General features: G+C 31.2%; 4 protein-coding genes across 10 annotated transcripts in view; 2 read left to right on the plus strand and 2 right to left on the minus strand.

The window, feature by feature from the left end:
• Positions 1-507: 507 nt before the first annotated feature.
• Ift46 (intraflagellar transport 46) lies at positions 508-2,425 on the minus strand. 3 transcript variants are annotated; one of them, XM_072904874.1, is made up of 4 exons: positions 2,284-2,425; positions 1,902-2,229; positions 1,368-1,553; positions 508-1,115 (listed from the first exon to the last, which is right to left on the minus strand). In XM_072904874.1, the coding sequence occupies exons 2-4, from the start codon at positions 2,114-2,116 to the stop codon at positions 533-535; spliced, it is 984 nt and encodes a 327-aa protein (XP_072760975.1). In that variant the 5' UTR covers positions 2,117-2,229; positions 2,284-2,425; the 3' UTR covers positions 508-532. The 3 variants fall into 3 exon arrangements, with proteins under 3 accessions (XP_072760975.1, XP_072760976.1, XP_072760974.1); XM_072904875.1 differs by having other exon boundaries at positions 1,902-2,170; positions 2,284-2,358; XM_072904873.1 differs by having other exon boundaries at positions 1,902-2,295.
• A 1,210-nt stretch (positions 2,426-3,635) lies between these two features.
• Positions 3,636-5,566, minus strand: LOC140672593 (uncharacterized). Its single transcript, XM_072904876.1, has 4 exons — positions 5,437-5,566; positions 5,035-5,243; positions 4,511-4,683; positions 3,636-4,216 (listed from the first exon to the last, which is right to left on the minus strand). The coding sequence occupies exons 1-4, from the start codon at positions 5,506-5,508 to the stop codon at positions 4,068-4,070; spliced, it is 603 nt and encodes a 200-aa protein (XP_072760977.1). The 5' UTR covers positions 5,509-5,566; the 3' UTR covers positions 3,636-4,067.
• A 2,141-nt stretch (positions 5,567-7,707) lies between these two features.
• Positions 7,708-13,078, plus strand: LOC140672541 (sodium-dependent nutrient amino acid transporter 1). Of its 5 annotated transcripts, none has more exons than XM_072904772.1 (10): positions 7,708-7,833; positions 8,248-8,578; positions 8,660-8,782; positions 9,052-9,304; positions 9,685-9,904; positions 10,009-10,383; positions 11,000-11,366; positions 11,786-12,062; positions 12,335-12,429; positions 12,837-13,078. In XM_072904772.1, the coding sequence occupies exons 2-10, from the start codon at positions 8,543-8,545 to the stop codon at positions 12,972-12,974; spliced, it is 1,884 nt and encodes a 627-aa protein (XP_072760873.1). In that variant the 5' UTR covers positions 7,708-7,833; positions 8,248-8,542; the 3' UTR covers positions 12,975-13,078. The 5 variants fall into 5 exon arrangements, with proteins under 5 accessions (XP_072760873.1, XP_072760874.1, XP_072760872.1 ...); XM_072904771.1 differs by lacking the exon at positions 7,708-7,833 and adding an exon at positions 7,937-8,187; XM_072904770.1 differs by lacking the exon at positions 7,708-7,833 and adding an exon at positions 7,937-8,156.
• A 2,527-nt stretch (positions 13,079-15,605) lies between these two features.
• Positions 15,606-17,036, plus strand: part of LOC140672633 (sodium-dependent nutrient amino acid transporter 1) — a 6,164-nt gene continuing 4,733 nt past the window's right edge. The window contains exons 1-3 of the mRNA XM_072904936.1: positions 15,606-15,775; positions 16,774-16,851; positions 16,951-17,036. The exon at positions 16,951-17,036 is cut by the window's right edge and continues 188 nt beyond it. Coding sequence (XP_072761037.1) covers positions 15,761-15,775; positions 16,774-16,851; positions 16,951-17,036 — 179 coding nt within the window. The 5' untranslated portion in view covers positions 15,606-15,760. The remainder of the gene's footprint in view (positions 15,776-16,773; positions 16,852-16,950) is intronic.

Below are 17,036 nucleotides of genomic sequence, written 5' to 3' on the forward strand. Positions count from 1 at the left end.
CCACGCGATAAAAGAAACGATACTGTAACCAATCAATTGTTTCATAAATCTGAATTTATAATCTGGACTAATTTGTAAGTTTGATTTTCTAGATTCTAGATAATCGAAAAATGAATACATCTCTTATCTACATATATGTATAGACTTTTGGACTGGAAAAGTCGCTTTTTTCTTAGCAATATCAAAATGTTAAAAAGGTACCGAGGAAATGAGAATGAGGATATAAAATTTGATTGCAAAAGTGTGTGTTTTTCAGTCAAAGCTAAAAATATTTACTTTTACACGCAATCAAGTGAAAAAAATTTTCAACTGGCATTATATACATATATATATATATATATATATATATATATATATATATATATATATATATATATATATATATGTATATTACGTCGCATTAAAATCAAAACTTGAAAATAAAATTAACGCTTAAAATATATATTATTTACAATCTAATACAAAATAAAAATATACATATAGAGAAGCGATATGTATACATATATCTTTCTTTCTTTCTCTGCTTCTAACGTTAATTAAAGTTTCGGCTCTCGACATTTCTAACTTCCAGGAACAACGTGAACAGCGTGTGTAGCGCTTCCAATCTAGCATCCTCTCGCGTAGGAATATCCAAAAGATTGCAGACCACATCAATCAGCTGTGGCAGAGTACAATCAAGCTCCGTCAGATCCAATTGCAACTCATTAAGCTTATCTTCGACCTGTGGTGGCCATTGCTGCATCAAACCATCGATATCTGGCATCGCTCGGTTTAGCTGCACGGCCGGTGGATGCTTGCTCCTGTGCAGCTGATTCATGTCATCGATCCACTTGTCAATGGACTTGCTATTTCTCTCGGCATCCTCGATCCTTTTGACGACTGCCTGTCTGGCGGCTGCTCCGGCGCTTCTCGAATGACTACGAAGTTGCAAATGCAACACCGCAGGATCGGATTGTTCGGTACAGGGCTCGTCCAATACCGTCAGACCAATCTTATCCTCGATGCCATCGGGTCTCGGGACCTTTATGAAGGCGTCTATGTCGCCGACTGCCGGTATGTAATCGGGAATGAATGGTATCAGCTTGTAATTTAACTCGATCCTCTGCGGTGTGTATCTAATAACAGATCAATGAGATAAGTTATTTGATCGAGAAGAACAAAATATATTATATATATAAGTATGGCTCTTTAAAAAGAATTCTTTTTCTGAATTTATTCGTTCTGTTAAGTTATTAATTTTCTATTTACAATTTATTATTATTATTATTATTATTATTATTATTTTATAATAGAAAAACAAACGGGATAAATTTTAATAGTAGAACATATTAAAAAAAAAGATCGCGACTAGAGTCATCCGCACTTGCCTCATTATATTATGAAACAGTTCTTTGACTTCCGTCGATGCTTCCAGATTCTCGAATTCCTTGGGATCGTACAGATCAATCGGCTTTGCTACATCGGTGCCCTGTATATCATCATCATCGCTCTCCTCACTATCCGAAGGATCGCTGCCGAGCGATTTCTCGAAGCCGACTTCGTTGCTCGAGTATCTATTTGTTCGATATACGATATATACTCTCAAGTTTTTTTAAAGAATATATGTACATAAATGTAAATTTTAAAATCTATAACTATATATATATATATATATATATATATATATATATATATATATATATATAAATGTAAATTTAAATTTATATTTTTCATTTATAAATACACGTGTGCATAATACACTATATATACAATATATATTTATATATATTTACATATATTGAAGAAAGAGAAAAGTCGCTTTGCAAAATAATTACACGCAGTATAGAATCCGCACATTTACTAATTTATCATTACCGGCATTAATAATTTCCGCCTAAGCAATTTTTTCACATCGCGGTTACCTTCTAAATTCATGTTTCCTGCCACGTGGCGAGTTGTCCTCCAACATGTTCGAGGAATCGTTCTTCCTGGTTTTCCTGGAACTCACTGGTCTATGGTTTACGGGGCTTTTAATCTCCTCAGCGTTGCGTACCACAATGGTTTCATCAAATTTACTGAACGCCGGGATATCACGCGTTCTCTCGTCCTCTTCATCGCTGCTATCCTTGACGTCCATGCTTTGCGTCGAAAAATATCCATCGACGCGTCCTTCGACGATCGCTTTCAGAGTCTGTATGGTGACGAGCGTGGGATAGACCAGAGCACAATTGATCTTGTCTCAATCTCAACCTACGTAAATGTACTAAGTATTGCTAAATTACGGTGAAAAAGAAAAAAGCATACTTTATTCTATAAAGTCTCGTTGACAGTTGACAGTGTTATGGTAGGGATTTGTCTTCCTAACGTTGCCATAGTTTTATCGATCGAAGCATTAGGTGCTGAGAAATATAAGCACTAGGTATATATAAGCCCGCATATGTTTATGTAGATCTCTCTCTCTCTCTCTCTCTCTCTCTCTCTCTCTCTCTCTCTCTCTCTCTCTCTCTCTCTCTCTCTCTCTCTCTCTCTCTCTCTCTCTCTCTCCCTCTCCCCCCTCTCCCCCCTCCCCCTCCCCTCTCTCTCTCTCTCTCATTCACTCACTCACTCACTCACTCTTTCTTTTTCTTTACATTCTTTACAATTTACTATATAAAATAATAAATAATGGTTCAATTCGATTATAAATATATGTACATATCTAATAAATAAATTAATAATACAGATGCGTAAAGTATGCGCGTAAAAATACGTATGGCATGTCCTTCGCGTAAAATATGTTTTAAATATATATTTACATGTCTATTACTTATATATTATTATAGATATTACAATATTGCATACAAATTATACGTGACTCTTTTTTTTGATACAGAACTTTCATCATCTCTGTGTCTTAATTATTCTCTTGAATTCCAAATAATTTATGTATTCATTATATTCGTCTTATCAAAATATTTCTCTCGTTTTGTGAAATGATCTAACGAAATGCACACATGAATTATTATAGATACTGCATTTCTCTCATCTAACCACAGATGATATAAATTATAAATAACAAATACGTGTCTGCGCATACCGATCGTAATTAATCACGACAATTTATTATAATGTGAATCAATTAACATTTATATTCTGCAATAGCGAATAATCTGCACATGTGCAATATCACATATTATGTAATATCTTTCTATATCATATGTTTACGTATTTGTGGGATTTATATATTTTTTATTTATATAATCTCTCTTTTATCTTTACGTAAAAGTAAGTGATATTGATTTGTCAGTAAAAACAAGAGATTCTAGCTGTTTTGAAAAAATTTTCCTGTCACATTCTTTATCGCTGACACCAATGGCCGTATCAATCGTTTTATCGAATTTTATACATAACCCACATAATCCATCAAAAGACACACACTGTGTCCGCAATGATAAAGCTAGCTTCCATTTTATGACAGACAATACAGACAAGTGCAATAAATTGTTGAGCGATTAAAGCTTGCACATGTCGTTATCTACCGATAACGTATACGCCGAAAGAATTAATCGTCATTGAAACGTAGAAGCAATCAGTAAAAACTCTCGGTAATAAAACATTTATTAACGTTTGTCATAAGCCGATCGCAAATATGCGTACATATGTGATATATATATATATATATATATATATATACACACACGTTTATAATTCCGTATACAGATGGTACATCCACCGATACAACATGGCGAGATTAATAAAAATATAAAAGACAATGTCGCAATATGAAGGCACAGCGTATCGTGCCGGTAAAAGAATGATGTAAATTATAACAAAAAAAAATAGTTAAAATTATCAAAAAAAATGTGCTGTAATTATAATATAGTGTTAACAAAATTTTTAGTTGTTAAAATTAGGAGACACACACAGGACCACACACACACACGCACACACACGCACACACACACATCCATCTCGCGCAAAAAGGATGATATTCGTCTTAAATCAGTTGCGACGAATTACTCTTACATACATATAACAAATTTCTTTGTTTTGACTTCAATATCAGCATTTTATTTTAAATGCGATTGTTTCCCTCTTTTATTTTTGTTTTATATCGGATATTTCCCATAGACATGACCACTTCTGGTGCGTCTTATCAACCATTCCCGAACTATCGTTTGAGAAGTAGGATAATTCATTTGCGTTTTCTGAGAATGTTGAGAATGGATAGAGCGTACGCTGTTTGAGGTTTTCGATCCTAAAAAGAGAAAGAAAAGATTAGCTTAACAATTGAGTAGATTTCTAACAAATATTTTTTATTACAATAACATTCGTACGACTACGCATCGTACATTTGTAAATATCAAGATTTGTGTAACAAAATGTCGAAAATAAAACTTTATCGCATTATTATAAGCATTTTTATAAGAAATCAAAAGAAGAAATTGAAGAGACAGAATATATATTTTTTTATATTTTATATCACAAACGGAAATTAAAACGTGTAAAAGAAATAATTTTGTTTTTTACAAGGAAAGAGATCAATCCTTACGCAATGACATTTTGCATTTTGAAAAAGCCGAATGCGAGATGTTTTGCTCCTTAAGAATCATGTCGCGCGATAGATTGATCGAGTTGTAAGCATGGAAGTAATTTATGAAGTTCAAGTTTGCAGCTTTCGAGTACCAAAGAGGCGGCGAATTATTTTCGAAAGTCGTAGAAATCCTGAGTTTAAGAAAAATTAGAAAAAATTTTAATTGAATCTCTATCATCTCTCTTTCTCTCTCTCTCTCTCACACACACACACACACACGCACGCACGCACGCACGCACGCACGCACGCACGCACGCACGCACGCACGCACGCACGCACGCACGCACGCACGCACGCACGCACGCACGCACGCACGCACGCACGCACGCACGCACGCACGCACGCACGCACGCACGCACGCACGCACGCACGCACGCACGCACGCACGCACGCACGCACGCACGCACACACTTTTATAATAAAATTATTACAAATAAAATTAATTTAATAAATAAAAATGTTATTATTTTTCGAAAACTTACGTCTCAATGTTACAGATATCATGATTCGACGCCTCGATCTTGGGAGCAGACAGAATCATAAACGTAAAGAGAAGGCCACAAACAGTGAAAAGTACGAAAAAGTCGATGGCGGAATGTTGCGGCGCGTCGTCTAAGATCTTCGAATTTGCGTTATCAAAAGTATCTTTCGCTGACGTGAACGCGCACGTAAATTCGCGGAAAATAAAGTCCTATGAATAAAGTTGTAAAAGTTATAAAAGTAGCAAGAGATAAGAGTTGGGAAAAATTTGCCGACATTCGTTAGGTAATCGAAATATAAAAAGTATGCAATAAATCGACATAAATATTAATCAATTAATTAAGAATATCTCGCTCTATCGCGTTGTCAAGTAGAAATAGGTTAAATGAAAAACAGGAACGTACTTGTAGAAATATCAAAATTTGCTGACCAATCAATTGTACTAGATAATAAATGTCACCCAGATTGTCCATCATTGATCGTAACGTTTATCGATCATTCTCAAAAAGATTTAAACCTTTATTTTGTTTTATGCAATTATATATGATTTTTTCGGCCTGTCATTTCACACATACGAAGGAAAATATAAATAAAAAATTTCACAATGTTATCGCGAATCGAATCGAAACGACAGTCACATTTTTGTTTGCACAATTTTATGCATCGTATCCTTGATAGAATATTTAAAATTTTTATATAACAATTTTTATATTATATATTCTCTCTCTCTCTCTCTCTCTCTCTCTCTCTATATATATATATATATATATATATATATATTTACACACACACACACACACACACACACACACACACACACATCGTATTGCAGAATATTATTACATTGACTTTAATTAATTTTTAGTTAGGATTAGCAAAGACTATAGTTAGTAGTATTAATGAAATCTTTAATTAATTAAAAAAAACTGATTATCATACAGGTATTTGTGTGGATTTATGTTTCTTCGATGTATGTAATATGATTCAGAATAAGACGCAATTCTATTTGCTCACTCTAGCATATCCTACAGGTGTGGTTGTCATTATTATTATGCATCTATGTAAAGGTGGACCTTGTACGGTATACGATAGTATAGAGTTGTACTTGCATTTGCAAAAGTTGTTGTACTTTTATGCAAGTTGATATAAATATTACACATACCTGTATATATCTGTACATACATATTTGTCAATTGCGCGATAGCGCTAGTGCCGGAAATAAAAAAGAAATCACATAATCATTAACAATATTGAATATAAATATAAAATAAAATTTAATATATCAGTAATATGGCTTTTTCTTAGATCACTAAGGTCATTTCTCCTCTTTTTTTCTTTTACAATTATAAAAATATAATCGCTATTTACACATAGTTTCCATATAAATGCAAAATTTGTTGTGTATCAAAAGAGACATTAATAGCATTGTCTGCCTAGTCGCTATTTATACATTCGTCAGTCATTTCGCAAATCAGTTTACAAATATATATATATATATATATATATATATATATATATATATGTATAGACTATTTAATACTTGGGCGAGTTATACTTGATAATGTTGTAAAAGTATAGCCATAGTAGAAAAGATTCTTTTCAAGAAAAACAAAGTGTCTCGCAAGAAATTCTCTGGAGCTATACATTTTGTTAATTGACTGATCAATTTACTCATCATGTTTACATATATATATATATATATATATATATATATATGTGTATAAAGTGTCTAAATAATTTGCGTTTCACCTTGCTTATGAACTCATGTTATGTTGGGTTTCTTAAATTTTTACGAACAAGCTAACGTCGTAAATTTTTACGAAGCTGCGTGTATCGCGCGCATCGCGCTATCACGTTATTCGCTCATATAGAAAAATTCCAACAATATTTTTCCGAACATCTTTTAAGATAACGAATATTAACGTATTGCGTTACAGCAAACGTTGTAAAAAGATTAAGTCGATTAGTCATCTTTTTTGCAAATTTCTATACGATGCATGATGTCGAAAACATTAATTATTTGATGTCGCACAATTTTTTCCAGTACCGGACACGAACGGTTTATTTTTTTTTTGCTTGTCAAACTAATTGTAAGATTCATAAAATTTAGACGATTATTGAAATTCTCAGTTGAAATAATCTGTCAATTTCGTTATCATTTTACGGCTTTTAATGTCGTGAGCTGTGACTTTATGATTTTATCTCTATAATTACTATATTATTGTATCAATCTTTCTTATTAAAGATAAAACAATCCTTACGTTATATACGCTAGTACCTTGAATAATTAAGTGTACATTTATTAATTTCTGCGATAATCATCAAAAACTATTTTACATTTTATATATCTTGAAACTGATAATTAAGAACCACTAATATAATAATAATAATATAATTTCTACAAGATTATATATTATATATACATATACGCATTACGCATATACCGAGATACTTTCTATGGTTGATTCTCTTGTCCCTTATATATTATCACACAGTTTTTCAAGTTAAAGATATCTTATTATTGTAATCTGCGTGTTTCGAGTTTTTATGCACAAAGTTGCTTGAAAATATTTTTAAAAGAATTTATATACTGTTAAACTGGTTTACTGTGCTCGTTACATCATGAGGAAGAGATGAAAACCAAAGCGTATGACGTGCGTGAACTGGAGAACTAATATCTAATCGGTAAAGGATAGCTTTACCCAACTTGACGCGGATTTGTTGACCAATCCACGACTAACGAGCGACACAGATCTCAAGAATCTCGTCCTCGAATCGTGAGAATGCAGGAGTGCATATCGGTATATCTTTATCTTTATCTTTATCGTCTACCGGGGATTCGCGCGCCAAGATGTTTTTGTAAATGAAATTATCCCAAGTGTTTCTCAGGGAGACGGATGAGACGGATCGTGCTACCTTCCCGGGACAAGGAGACTTTTAGTTATCGACTCTTATTTAATTATGTACCTTACGTACGACTGCCAAATTTTCTTGAAGATCTAGAAATCTATAAAAAAACGTAGATTAATATAAAGAAAAGAAAAAAAAAATTAGTGTGCCAAATTTAAAATTGCGAGTGAATAATTGTGCGTTTAAGCAAAAGTGCTACGTTGTCGTGATAACGGTATATCTGCTACTTTAACAAAGTTTTATAAGTGCATTTTCTGAAAATAAAATGTAAATTGTAAAAAATTGTAAATTGCAATTTCTTTCAGATAAAACATTATGAAATTATTAATTTGAATCGCCAGTATCTTATCGCAAAGTATTCACGAGTGAAGATAGGATAAAGATTGCTAGTAGTCGCTGAAAGTGATTGTCAGCCTGGTCGAATCCTGGTCGACTTGATAATTATCAATAAAAAAGGTCCAAGGCAGTTTTTCGCCCACGTTAAATTAACATTCTTCCTTCGTCGAAGACTTTAATATTTCTTGAAGATTGACACCTTATTTCTCTCTTGTTTTTTTTTTTTTTTTTTTTTTTTTATTATATCTTTTTGCGTAACTTACAATGACAAAAGTGGAAAAGATAGAAGATGGCATTTATGTAAGATATTTTTTACGTGTAACACCAAGTTAACGCCTTTTCTTATTAAATTTACTAAAATATCTCAAATTGTTTTTTTAGAAACAAAATGATGGATATACTAATGATGCGTTTCAATTGGACGGTTTCGACTCTCATGAAAATGTTCCACCCGATTATAAGACAGCGACGCATCTTGACAAGGAGGAGCATTCTGAAAATTCAGTACGTATCGTATGTATGTACATACATATGTACATACATCTACGTTACATGCACGTATACTATACGTATACGTATGTATATATATATATATATATATATATATATATATATATATATATATATATGTATGTGTATGTATATATTGTATATATTGTATATATGTATATATAACGTATCTATATTATGTCATGTTACGTAAAGTTTAGACGATAGAAAGAAAAATACACGTATAATTGTAAATTTATATAACAATACACAAATTTGTGCAGGAGGTCGCTAATAGAACTGAATGGGGAGGGAGAATGGAATTTCTAATGGCTTGTATAGCCACTTCTGTTGGATTAGGAAATGTGTGGAGATTTCCATTCACCGCGTATGAGAACGGTGGTGGTGCCTTTCTGATACCCTACATTATAGTGTTGATTTTGGTCGGAAAACCATTTTACCTCTTGGAAGCATTGCTGGGACAATTTACCAACAGATCCTGCGTGAAAACATGGTACATGACGCCAGCCATGAAGGGTGAGATGATTTGTCTCATCGCCAAAGTAAAATAGAAGCGCTTTTATTTTTGTTCCTTGTAAGATTAATTAAACACTTGTATGAGGTCATAAAATACAGATTTGTTTGATTAATTGCGAGTTAATTTTTTAAAATCTCTCTCTAAAAAAATGATTGACGATTGGAACAAGAGGAAAAGATTTGCGATGAAAAATACAATACTAACAATAATACTAAGAATATTATATACAAAGATTTGTTTTATGCATTGAAAAATTATTTTTACAATAGATTTGTCTGTGAATTTTTCAAGTAAAAGTTATGCCCTTTAAGTCTGCAAAGTCTGTATAAAGAAGTCTGTTAATAATTATTATATAACACATATGGAGATCTGCTTTTAGGTTTAGGATATTCGCAAGCCTTTGCCGCGTTCAGCGTCGTTTCATATTACTGTGCCTTGATGGCATTGACCTTGTATTACTTGGCAATGAGCTTGCAGTCTGAATTACCATGGTCGGTTTGTCACAAGGAATGGCAAAATTACTGTATCGATGCTACCTCGAACAACAGTATCCTCGAGACTAACGTCACCGTTCAAAGTTCCGCGGAGTTGTATTTCAGGTAAAGGAGTAAAAAAAAAAAAAAAAAACTTAACTCTTTGAAATGTTGCGAGAGAAAGATTTATTTCTGAAATTCTCATATCTAATGATTCTTGTGATTTTCAGGAAAGTGGTGTTGCAGGAATACGATTCGATCGAGAGCGGTATCGGTGCGCCATCCTGGCAACTGTCGATATGTCTATTTCTTAGTTGGGCCTGTATCTTTGGAGTGTTATTTCGCGGCGTCAAGAGTACGGGTAAAGTCGTTTACTTTCTCGCATTATTCCCTTACGTCGTAATGACGGCTCTGTTGATCAGAGCCATCACCCTTGACGGTGCCGTCGATGGCATACTTTTCTTCGTCACACCGAAATGGGATGCTTTATGGAAGCCTAACGTCTGGTACGCCGCCATCACGCAGTGTTTCTTCTCATTATCGGTCTGCTTCGGTCCAATCATCAACTATTCGTCTTATAACAATTTCGGACACAGGGTGGACAGGTAAAAAATGTCACATTACATCTTTTGAATTTTCCGAATTCTCTATTTGAAATCTCTCTTTTTTTTTTTTTTTTTTTTTCTCTCTTTATACATTCTATCGTTAGCCGTTATATATGCTGTGTATGCTGTGCATGCTGTGTACATACACATATTTATATTATACCTTATATATAAGCGATCAAATTTTTAATATAGGACGCAATAATATAGAGAGAAAGAAAAAGAGAAAAAGAGAAAAAGAGAAAAAGAGAAAAGGAGGAGGGATTAATATACTATATACCATAATATTTATATTCAAAAATAAATAATTTGATGTAATTATTATGCGTATGTTTAAAATCATTTTAAATCATAAATATTATTGTACATTAGCTGATTTAGATATTACTTATATCATTATTCTCAAAATTCCTGTTGAAAAATTGTTCATTTTTAAACTTATAAATTTATTTCTATGTCCGAAATGTATTGTATCATTGTCATTGTCATTGTCGTTATTATATTTCTCAAGTTTTCATATCTCGCGTTGTTTACATATTCTTCTAGTATTCTAGTCCATTTTTTACATTTTACAAGATTCGTTGAAAACCTAACCGATCATTATCATTGATTTCAGAGATGTAATGATAGTAACAACGTTGGATACGTTCACCAGCTTGATGGCTGGTTGCACGATTTTTGGAATTCTCGGTAATCTGGCTCACGAGATGGGCACGACGGATATCGCCAAGGTGGTACGCGGCGGCATCGGATTAGCCTTCATCTCATATCCGGACGCTCTATCGCGGTTCACTTTTGTACCGCAGCTGTTTTCCGTACTGTTTTTCGTCATGCTATTTGTCCTAGGTGTAGGAAGCGCTGTCGCGTTGTGCGGCGCTGTATTTAATGTCTTTCGCGATCATTTGCCCAGAATGAAGCAATGGTTAGCGGTGCTTTGCGTCACCTCCTTCGGATACATCGTCAGCCTCGTTTACGTTACTCCGGTACGTAAATTAAATCTCGCTCTCGTGTATCACTTTTTTTTTTTTTTTTTTTTTTTTTTTTTTTTATAAACTTTTGGCATTGACTTGATCTAACTGATCAAGTAAGCCTACATTCGAGCAATGCAAAATTTCAGTTTTTATGCCAGATATTGAGTTTTACTTAATACCTACTAATACTGACTTTATTTTGTTTTATATATATATATATATATATATATATATATACACACCATATGTAATGGTAAATACATTATTGTACATTTAATCGGTCTGCGGGACTTGCATTTCTTATTTTATATAAAGAAAAAAAGAATTACGGCAGAATGACATTTTTGATAAAATTTTAACCTGATTACATGTTAGAATTTAATATTAAACGTCAATTATACACATACACGCTAATCGATGATGACACGCAGGGCGGTCAATGGTTTATAACATTGGTCGATTACTACGGGGGAACTTTTGTGGCAATAATTGTCGGCGTTCTCCAGATGATAACTATCTTCTGGGTATACGGTCTATCAAATTTCCTCGATGATATGGAATTTATGCTGGGTAAGAGACTAGGTTTCTATTGGCGAGCATGTTGGCTTTTAATCACACCCTTGCTCATGATCGTCATACTCATCTATACTTGCGCAACTTACCAGCCGCTTCTATACAACGGTGTACGATTGCCCGATTATGCTTACGGTCAGTAAAACTTTTTTCGTCAGTAAATCTTAAGCCCACTTTGGACGATAAAACTCTACCTACAACTTTATGCTGTGTTTAATTATTTTTAATTAAATGCTTTCAACATTGCACCGCAAACACAATATAGGTATAATGTCAGAGAGAACTTTTGTCGCGAGTTATTATATTGTATTATATAAATTGTCTAAAGTAGGCTTAAAAATCATTATCGCGCTTAATGGCATCGCATAATAAAATTATGATATTCTTGCCTTTCTATTTTTTTGTAGGAATAGGATGGTTTCTGCTGGCTTTAGGTATATCTCCTATAGTGTGGTGGATCGGTCAAAAAATTATCACAAACAGAATGTCGTCCTTTACGGAAGTAGGTATCTGAAAAAGAAAAGAAATTTATATTATAATATATACATATGCATATATATGTAGGTGTATGTCGCGACCAACGGGCGAATCTATCGAATATCGTGATAACTAAAGTAACGATAAGAAAAGTAACGGTTAACGTCGTTACTGTCAAAAATGTAACGATGTTACTGTTATCGTTACAGAAAAAAGTATCGATCCTTACCGAAAAGATAAGGTAGCGGTAACGGTATCGATAACGGCGTTACTCCCCCTCCCCCCTCCCCCAACCCTGATATACAATATACATATATATACATATACATATATATATATATATATATATATATATATATATTTTTTTTTTTTTTTTTTTTTTCAAAGATAAATAAATTCAAAATGAAACTGAAATTCTAAAACATATTATAGTCTGTCAAAGCGGCATTTCGACCTGACCAAAATAAATGGGGACCTAAGAATCCGAAGATACATAGAGAATGGGAAGCCTTTATGACGGAGAAGAAATTAAGAGTTCAAGGCGGGTTAATGAAGATGTTTTTTAAATAAAAAAAAACCAAGTTTTATTTATTCTTTCATTTCTTCTTAATTCGATGCTGTGAGTCTTTATACTGTCTATTCACTAGCATAAAAAAAATGTATTGTAATAGAAAAAATAAATCATTTATTTTTTTAAACTGTGTTTGTGTGTGTGTGTGTTGTATGCGTTTATATACATATTTTATATATATGTATATAATGTGTTTTATACCTTTTTTACAAATTATTTATTTATTACATTTGGCATATACATATGGTATATGTACATATTGTATATGCACTGTATATGTATATATAAAATCATATTAGATTTTACACGGATGTGCATCTTAGCTTAAATTTTTCAAGATAAGATATTTTTAAAGATATCTTACACAGTTGGAAAATTTGCGTTTTCTTGTTAAAAATTTTTACGTTAAAATTTAATACATTTACTGTTGTTAATTTAACAGATTGCTATTTTGTTAATCAACTAAAGAGTTGATTTCATTTATTTATTCAACTAAAGAGTGTTAAATTAATAAAATAACTGAAAAAGAGTATAAAAATAATACAATGTACAAAAATACACTTTTTCGTATTTTGTGTATTTTTAATTTTATACAATAAATATGTTCCGTATTATTAGTGACAGGATATATGTGCTAAAATTTATAGAAAAAAATAAGTTTATTATCTTCTATAATATATATAAGAGTGACTGTTAATATCATCATTTTATATACATATGTATAACATATACCATACATATAGCATGTTACATTAACATTATTTTTTCGTTAAATTTTTATGCAAAACTTATGTCAAGTAATAAAAAACAATGAAAAATTTACATTTATTTTTATGTTTAAATATAACATAATATTAATGTTACTACAATATTTAACACATATGCCTAACATTTTAACCATTCTGTGGAGAGTTTGGTACATGCGATATGTGTTAAATTTAATAAAAATTTTTCAACTGTGTAGCACAGAATATTGAAGTAGAGCTAGAACGAGACCAGAAAGTCTGCCCACACGAATGTTGAAATTACGACCGCGGTATAATATGCTGGCTGGACTATAATTAACGCTATGAATCATGTCGTTTGATTTCACTTTTTCAATTACAATTGAACGCGAATACATTGTGTATGTATTATACATAATGTTACCGTTTACTAATTATGCGTGTAATTACGAGTCACCGCGATCACTTTACGTAAGTGATCTGGACAATCTTGTTTATAAATTTTAACTTTAAATGTATAATTTGTCCTTTGACTTTGTTTTTCTCTACATGTACGTACATGGTCAAAATTGTACTAGCTTATTATACTATAAATTAAAAACTAGTATTGAATTAAATATATACCATACCATATACGTTTTAAAAATCCGTTCGATTGTTTTTATATCTCATATATTCTTCTCTAAAACTTCTCTTACACAATTGATAATTGTACTATACCTCAATATATACTATTATAGTATATATAGTATACTATTATAGTATATATACTATATATATACTATTATAGTATATATAGTATATATTGAGTTGTCCATTTATTTAAATTACAAATGTAAATATAATGTAGAATATAACAAGGTAGTAAAAATGAAATAAAACTTACAAATCTTGACAGATTAATTTGATGTAAAATTTGTAATATTTAATTCATTTGATTCATTATATTCTGTTCAACTGACTTTATCCTTTATAACTTTCTTCATCCTCCAAGTACAAATAAACAAGTAAAATTTATCGAGATAAAAAATAAATTACAATTATCAATTGTGTAAGAGATTCTATACTACAATATTATAATTTGTTATTGTATTGGATAATTGTATATTAATCAAGATTTTATATAATTATATATTATCTTGCAATGATAAAGAATTACGGGAAGGTAAAAATGACGGGAATTAATTCCCGTTTACGTTTGATCCGTCTGTTATAGAATGCCATTCGGATTAGTCATTTTGTGTGAACAAAACTGTAACAGGTGTGAGAATATTTAAGCAGACAGTATGGTGTATGCGGTATAGCGTAAAATTTTATTATATCATCTACTAAAAAATCATTTTTTATTATTTCCGTAAAAAGATTTTTCCAATGCGCATTCGCGCATCCATGTTTCATAATATTGTTTCTTTTTTGCTGTATCGATAATTTTGCAAAAAATTCATTTTACCTTTTTCTTGAAAAAAGAAAAAAAAAAAAAAAACTATTTGGTTAAATAAAGACACTTTCTGTTAATATTCATCTCCTTTATAATTGCCGGAAAAAAATATATTAAAAATATAAATTTTTCGCTAATAAAATTATATATCGGCAAAATAGATAATTAACCTTTACAAGTTAAATAGAATGAAAAGAGAAGAGATTTTTTTTTCGTTATATAATACATCCACAACAAGTTATTATTGCACATATATCATGTGTAAAAATTTAAGCAAAAAAGACAAACAAACAAATAAATAAAAGATGTAACAAAATGGAAGAGCATTAACAGGGAAAAAAGGGGAAAAAAAGAGAAAGATGTAAAAGTTTTATTGAGCCTGATTACTTTGATTAAATCGTGCGCGCGCTTTAATCTGACGGAAAGGATTGCGCGTACAGATTGCTATATGTACATATGCGAATTCACGTTGCACGTATTCCTTAAGCAGTCTATCAAAGCCTACTGACTGGCTAAGACGCATGCAGAATTTTGAAAAATAAAGTTAAGCAGTGGATATAATATCGCGCGAATAAGAATTGACTGCGTTTTGTCGCCACAACAAGTTAAAACAACTTACAATATGGAACGCACAAAGGTTTGTATATACATCTAATTCTTGCAAATAAATCAATATATATATATATATATATATATATATATATATATATACTATTATTAATTATAAGATTATAAGTTATATAATTTTACTATCGATTAGGGTAATCGATAAGGTGTGAAAAATATACGAATAAAAAGAAAATTATTGTTACGAGAAGTAACTAATAAATTTGGAGAAAAGATGTCCAATATATTATACTTATCCTATATTATAATATTATAACAACAAAAACGTGTAAGATGAAATATATTAATTGGAAAGTTTAAAATTTTTTAACAAATATTATATGTATATGTGTATATATATATATTTGTATATTTTTACATGTATCTATACTCTTTATATAGTTTTAATTTTAATTATGTACAATATTAAAATAAAAAATAAATAATACCTTTTGTAATATTTTAATGTACAAAATTTGGAAAATGTGCCAGTTCTTTAACACGCGCATCATAAACAATATTATGTCAGAACTGAAAATTTTAAATTTCTTACAAACAAAAAGATAATTTCTAATACTTGGCATTAATTTATATGATCAATCTTTATCTGTATATAATGTCGATGTAATCCTATTTGTGCGGATAATCGCGAATGTTTGCGGAATGTACATATACGTTTATTATTTGAGTACGTATGTATATATGTGTTTTCAGTTTACTCTCTCATTTTTATATATATATATATATATATATATATATATATATATATATATATTTATTGAAATAATTGCAACACATTAAACTATTCAGATAGCCAACACTATATCTTTGATATCATATCATATCACATTGTAAACAACACGGTATAACATATAAGAGAGTATTATATAATTTTTTAAGAGCAATTTGATTATATACAATGTTACAATCAAAGAGCATAAGTAATTTATATGTTATGGTCGCGCAACGGTATCTGTATTGTGGAAAAAAAGTCCTCGGATAACAAAACAATTAATTGCTCATTGTCAGAGTTACGTCATTGATATGGGCCGAACAATATTTCAACCATCCGTCTTGTCAGCCGACAAAAACGAGTTTGAAAATAGAGTAAGTTTAATAGTACTTGCATAAATTGGCATGTTTTATGATTATTCTTTTGCGAAATTTTTCGAAATTCTGCTTACTGATTTTATAATGTCGATTAAGGAAGAAGATGTGATAGAGAAAAACAATAAGGAGCGAGGTCAATGGAAAAATGGAGTGGAATTTCTTATGTCCTGCGTAGCATTCTC

The sequence above is a fragment of the Anoplolepis gracilipes genome, chromosome 13, assembly GCF_047496725.1.
Source record: "Anoplolepis gracilipes chromosome 13, ASM4749672v1, whole genome shotgun sequence".
In the NCBI taxonomy this organism is placed as follows: Eukaryota; Metazoa; Arthropoda; class Insecta; order Hymenoptera; family Formicidae; genus Anoplolepis; species Anoplolepis gracilipes.

Bases quoted from the DNA above. Each gene is read 5' to 3' on its own strand.
- Ift46 (XM_072904874.1), bottom strand. From the start codon at position 2,116: ATGGACGTCAAGGATAGCAGCGATGAAGAGGACGAGAGAACGCGTGAT. The intron at 1,554-1,901 runs GTAACCGCGATG...TCGAACAAATAG, and splicing joins AGGAAACATGAATTTAGAAG to ATACTCGAGCAACGAAGTCG. The intron at 1,116-1,367 runs GCAAGTGCGGAT...ATCTGTTATTAG, and splicing joins CTGTTTCATAATATAATGAG to ATACACACCGCAGAGGATCG.
- LOC140672593 (XM_072904876.1), bottom strand. From the start codon at position 5,508: ATGATGGACAATCTGGGTGACATTTATTATCTAGTACAATTGATTGGT. The intron at 4,684-5,034 runs GTAAGTTTTCGA...TCTTAAACTCAG, and splicing joins GATATCTGTAACATTGAGAC to GATTTCTACGACTTTCGAAA. The intron at 4,217-4,510 runs GTAAGGATTGAT...TTCTCTTTTTAG, and splicing joins AAAATGCAAAATGTCATTGC to GATCGAAAACCTCAAACAGC.
- LOC140672541 (XM_072904772.1), top strand. From the start codon at position 8,543: ATGACAAAAGTGGAAAAGATAGAAGATGGCATTTAT. The intron at 8,579-8,659 runs GTAAGATATTTT...TTGTTTTTTTAG, and splicing joins AGATAGAAGATGGCATTTAT to AAACAAAATGATGGATATAC. The intron at 9,905-10,008 runs GTAAAGGAGTAA...TGTGATTTTCAG, and splicing joins TCCGCGGAGTTGTATTTCAG to GAAAGTGGTGTTGCAGGAAT.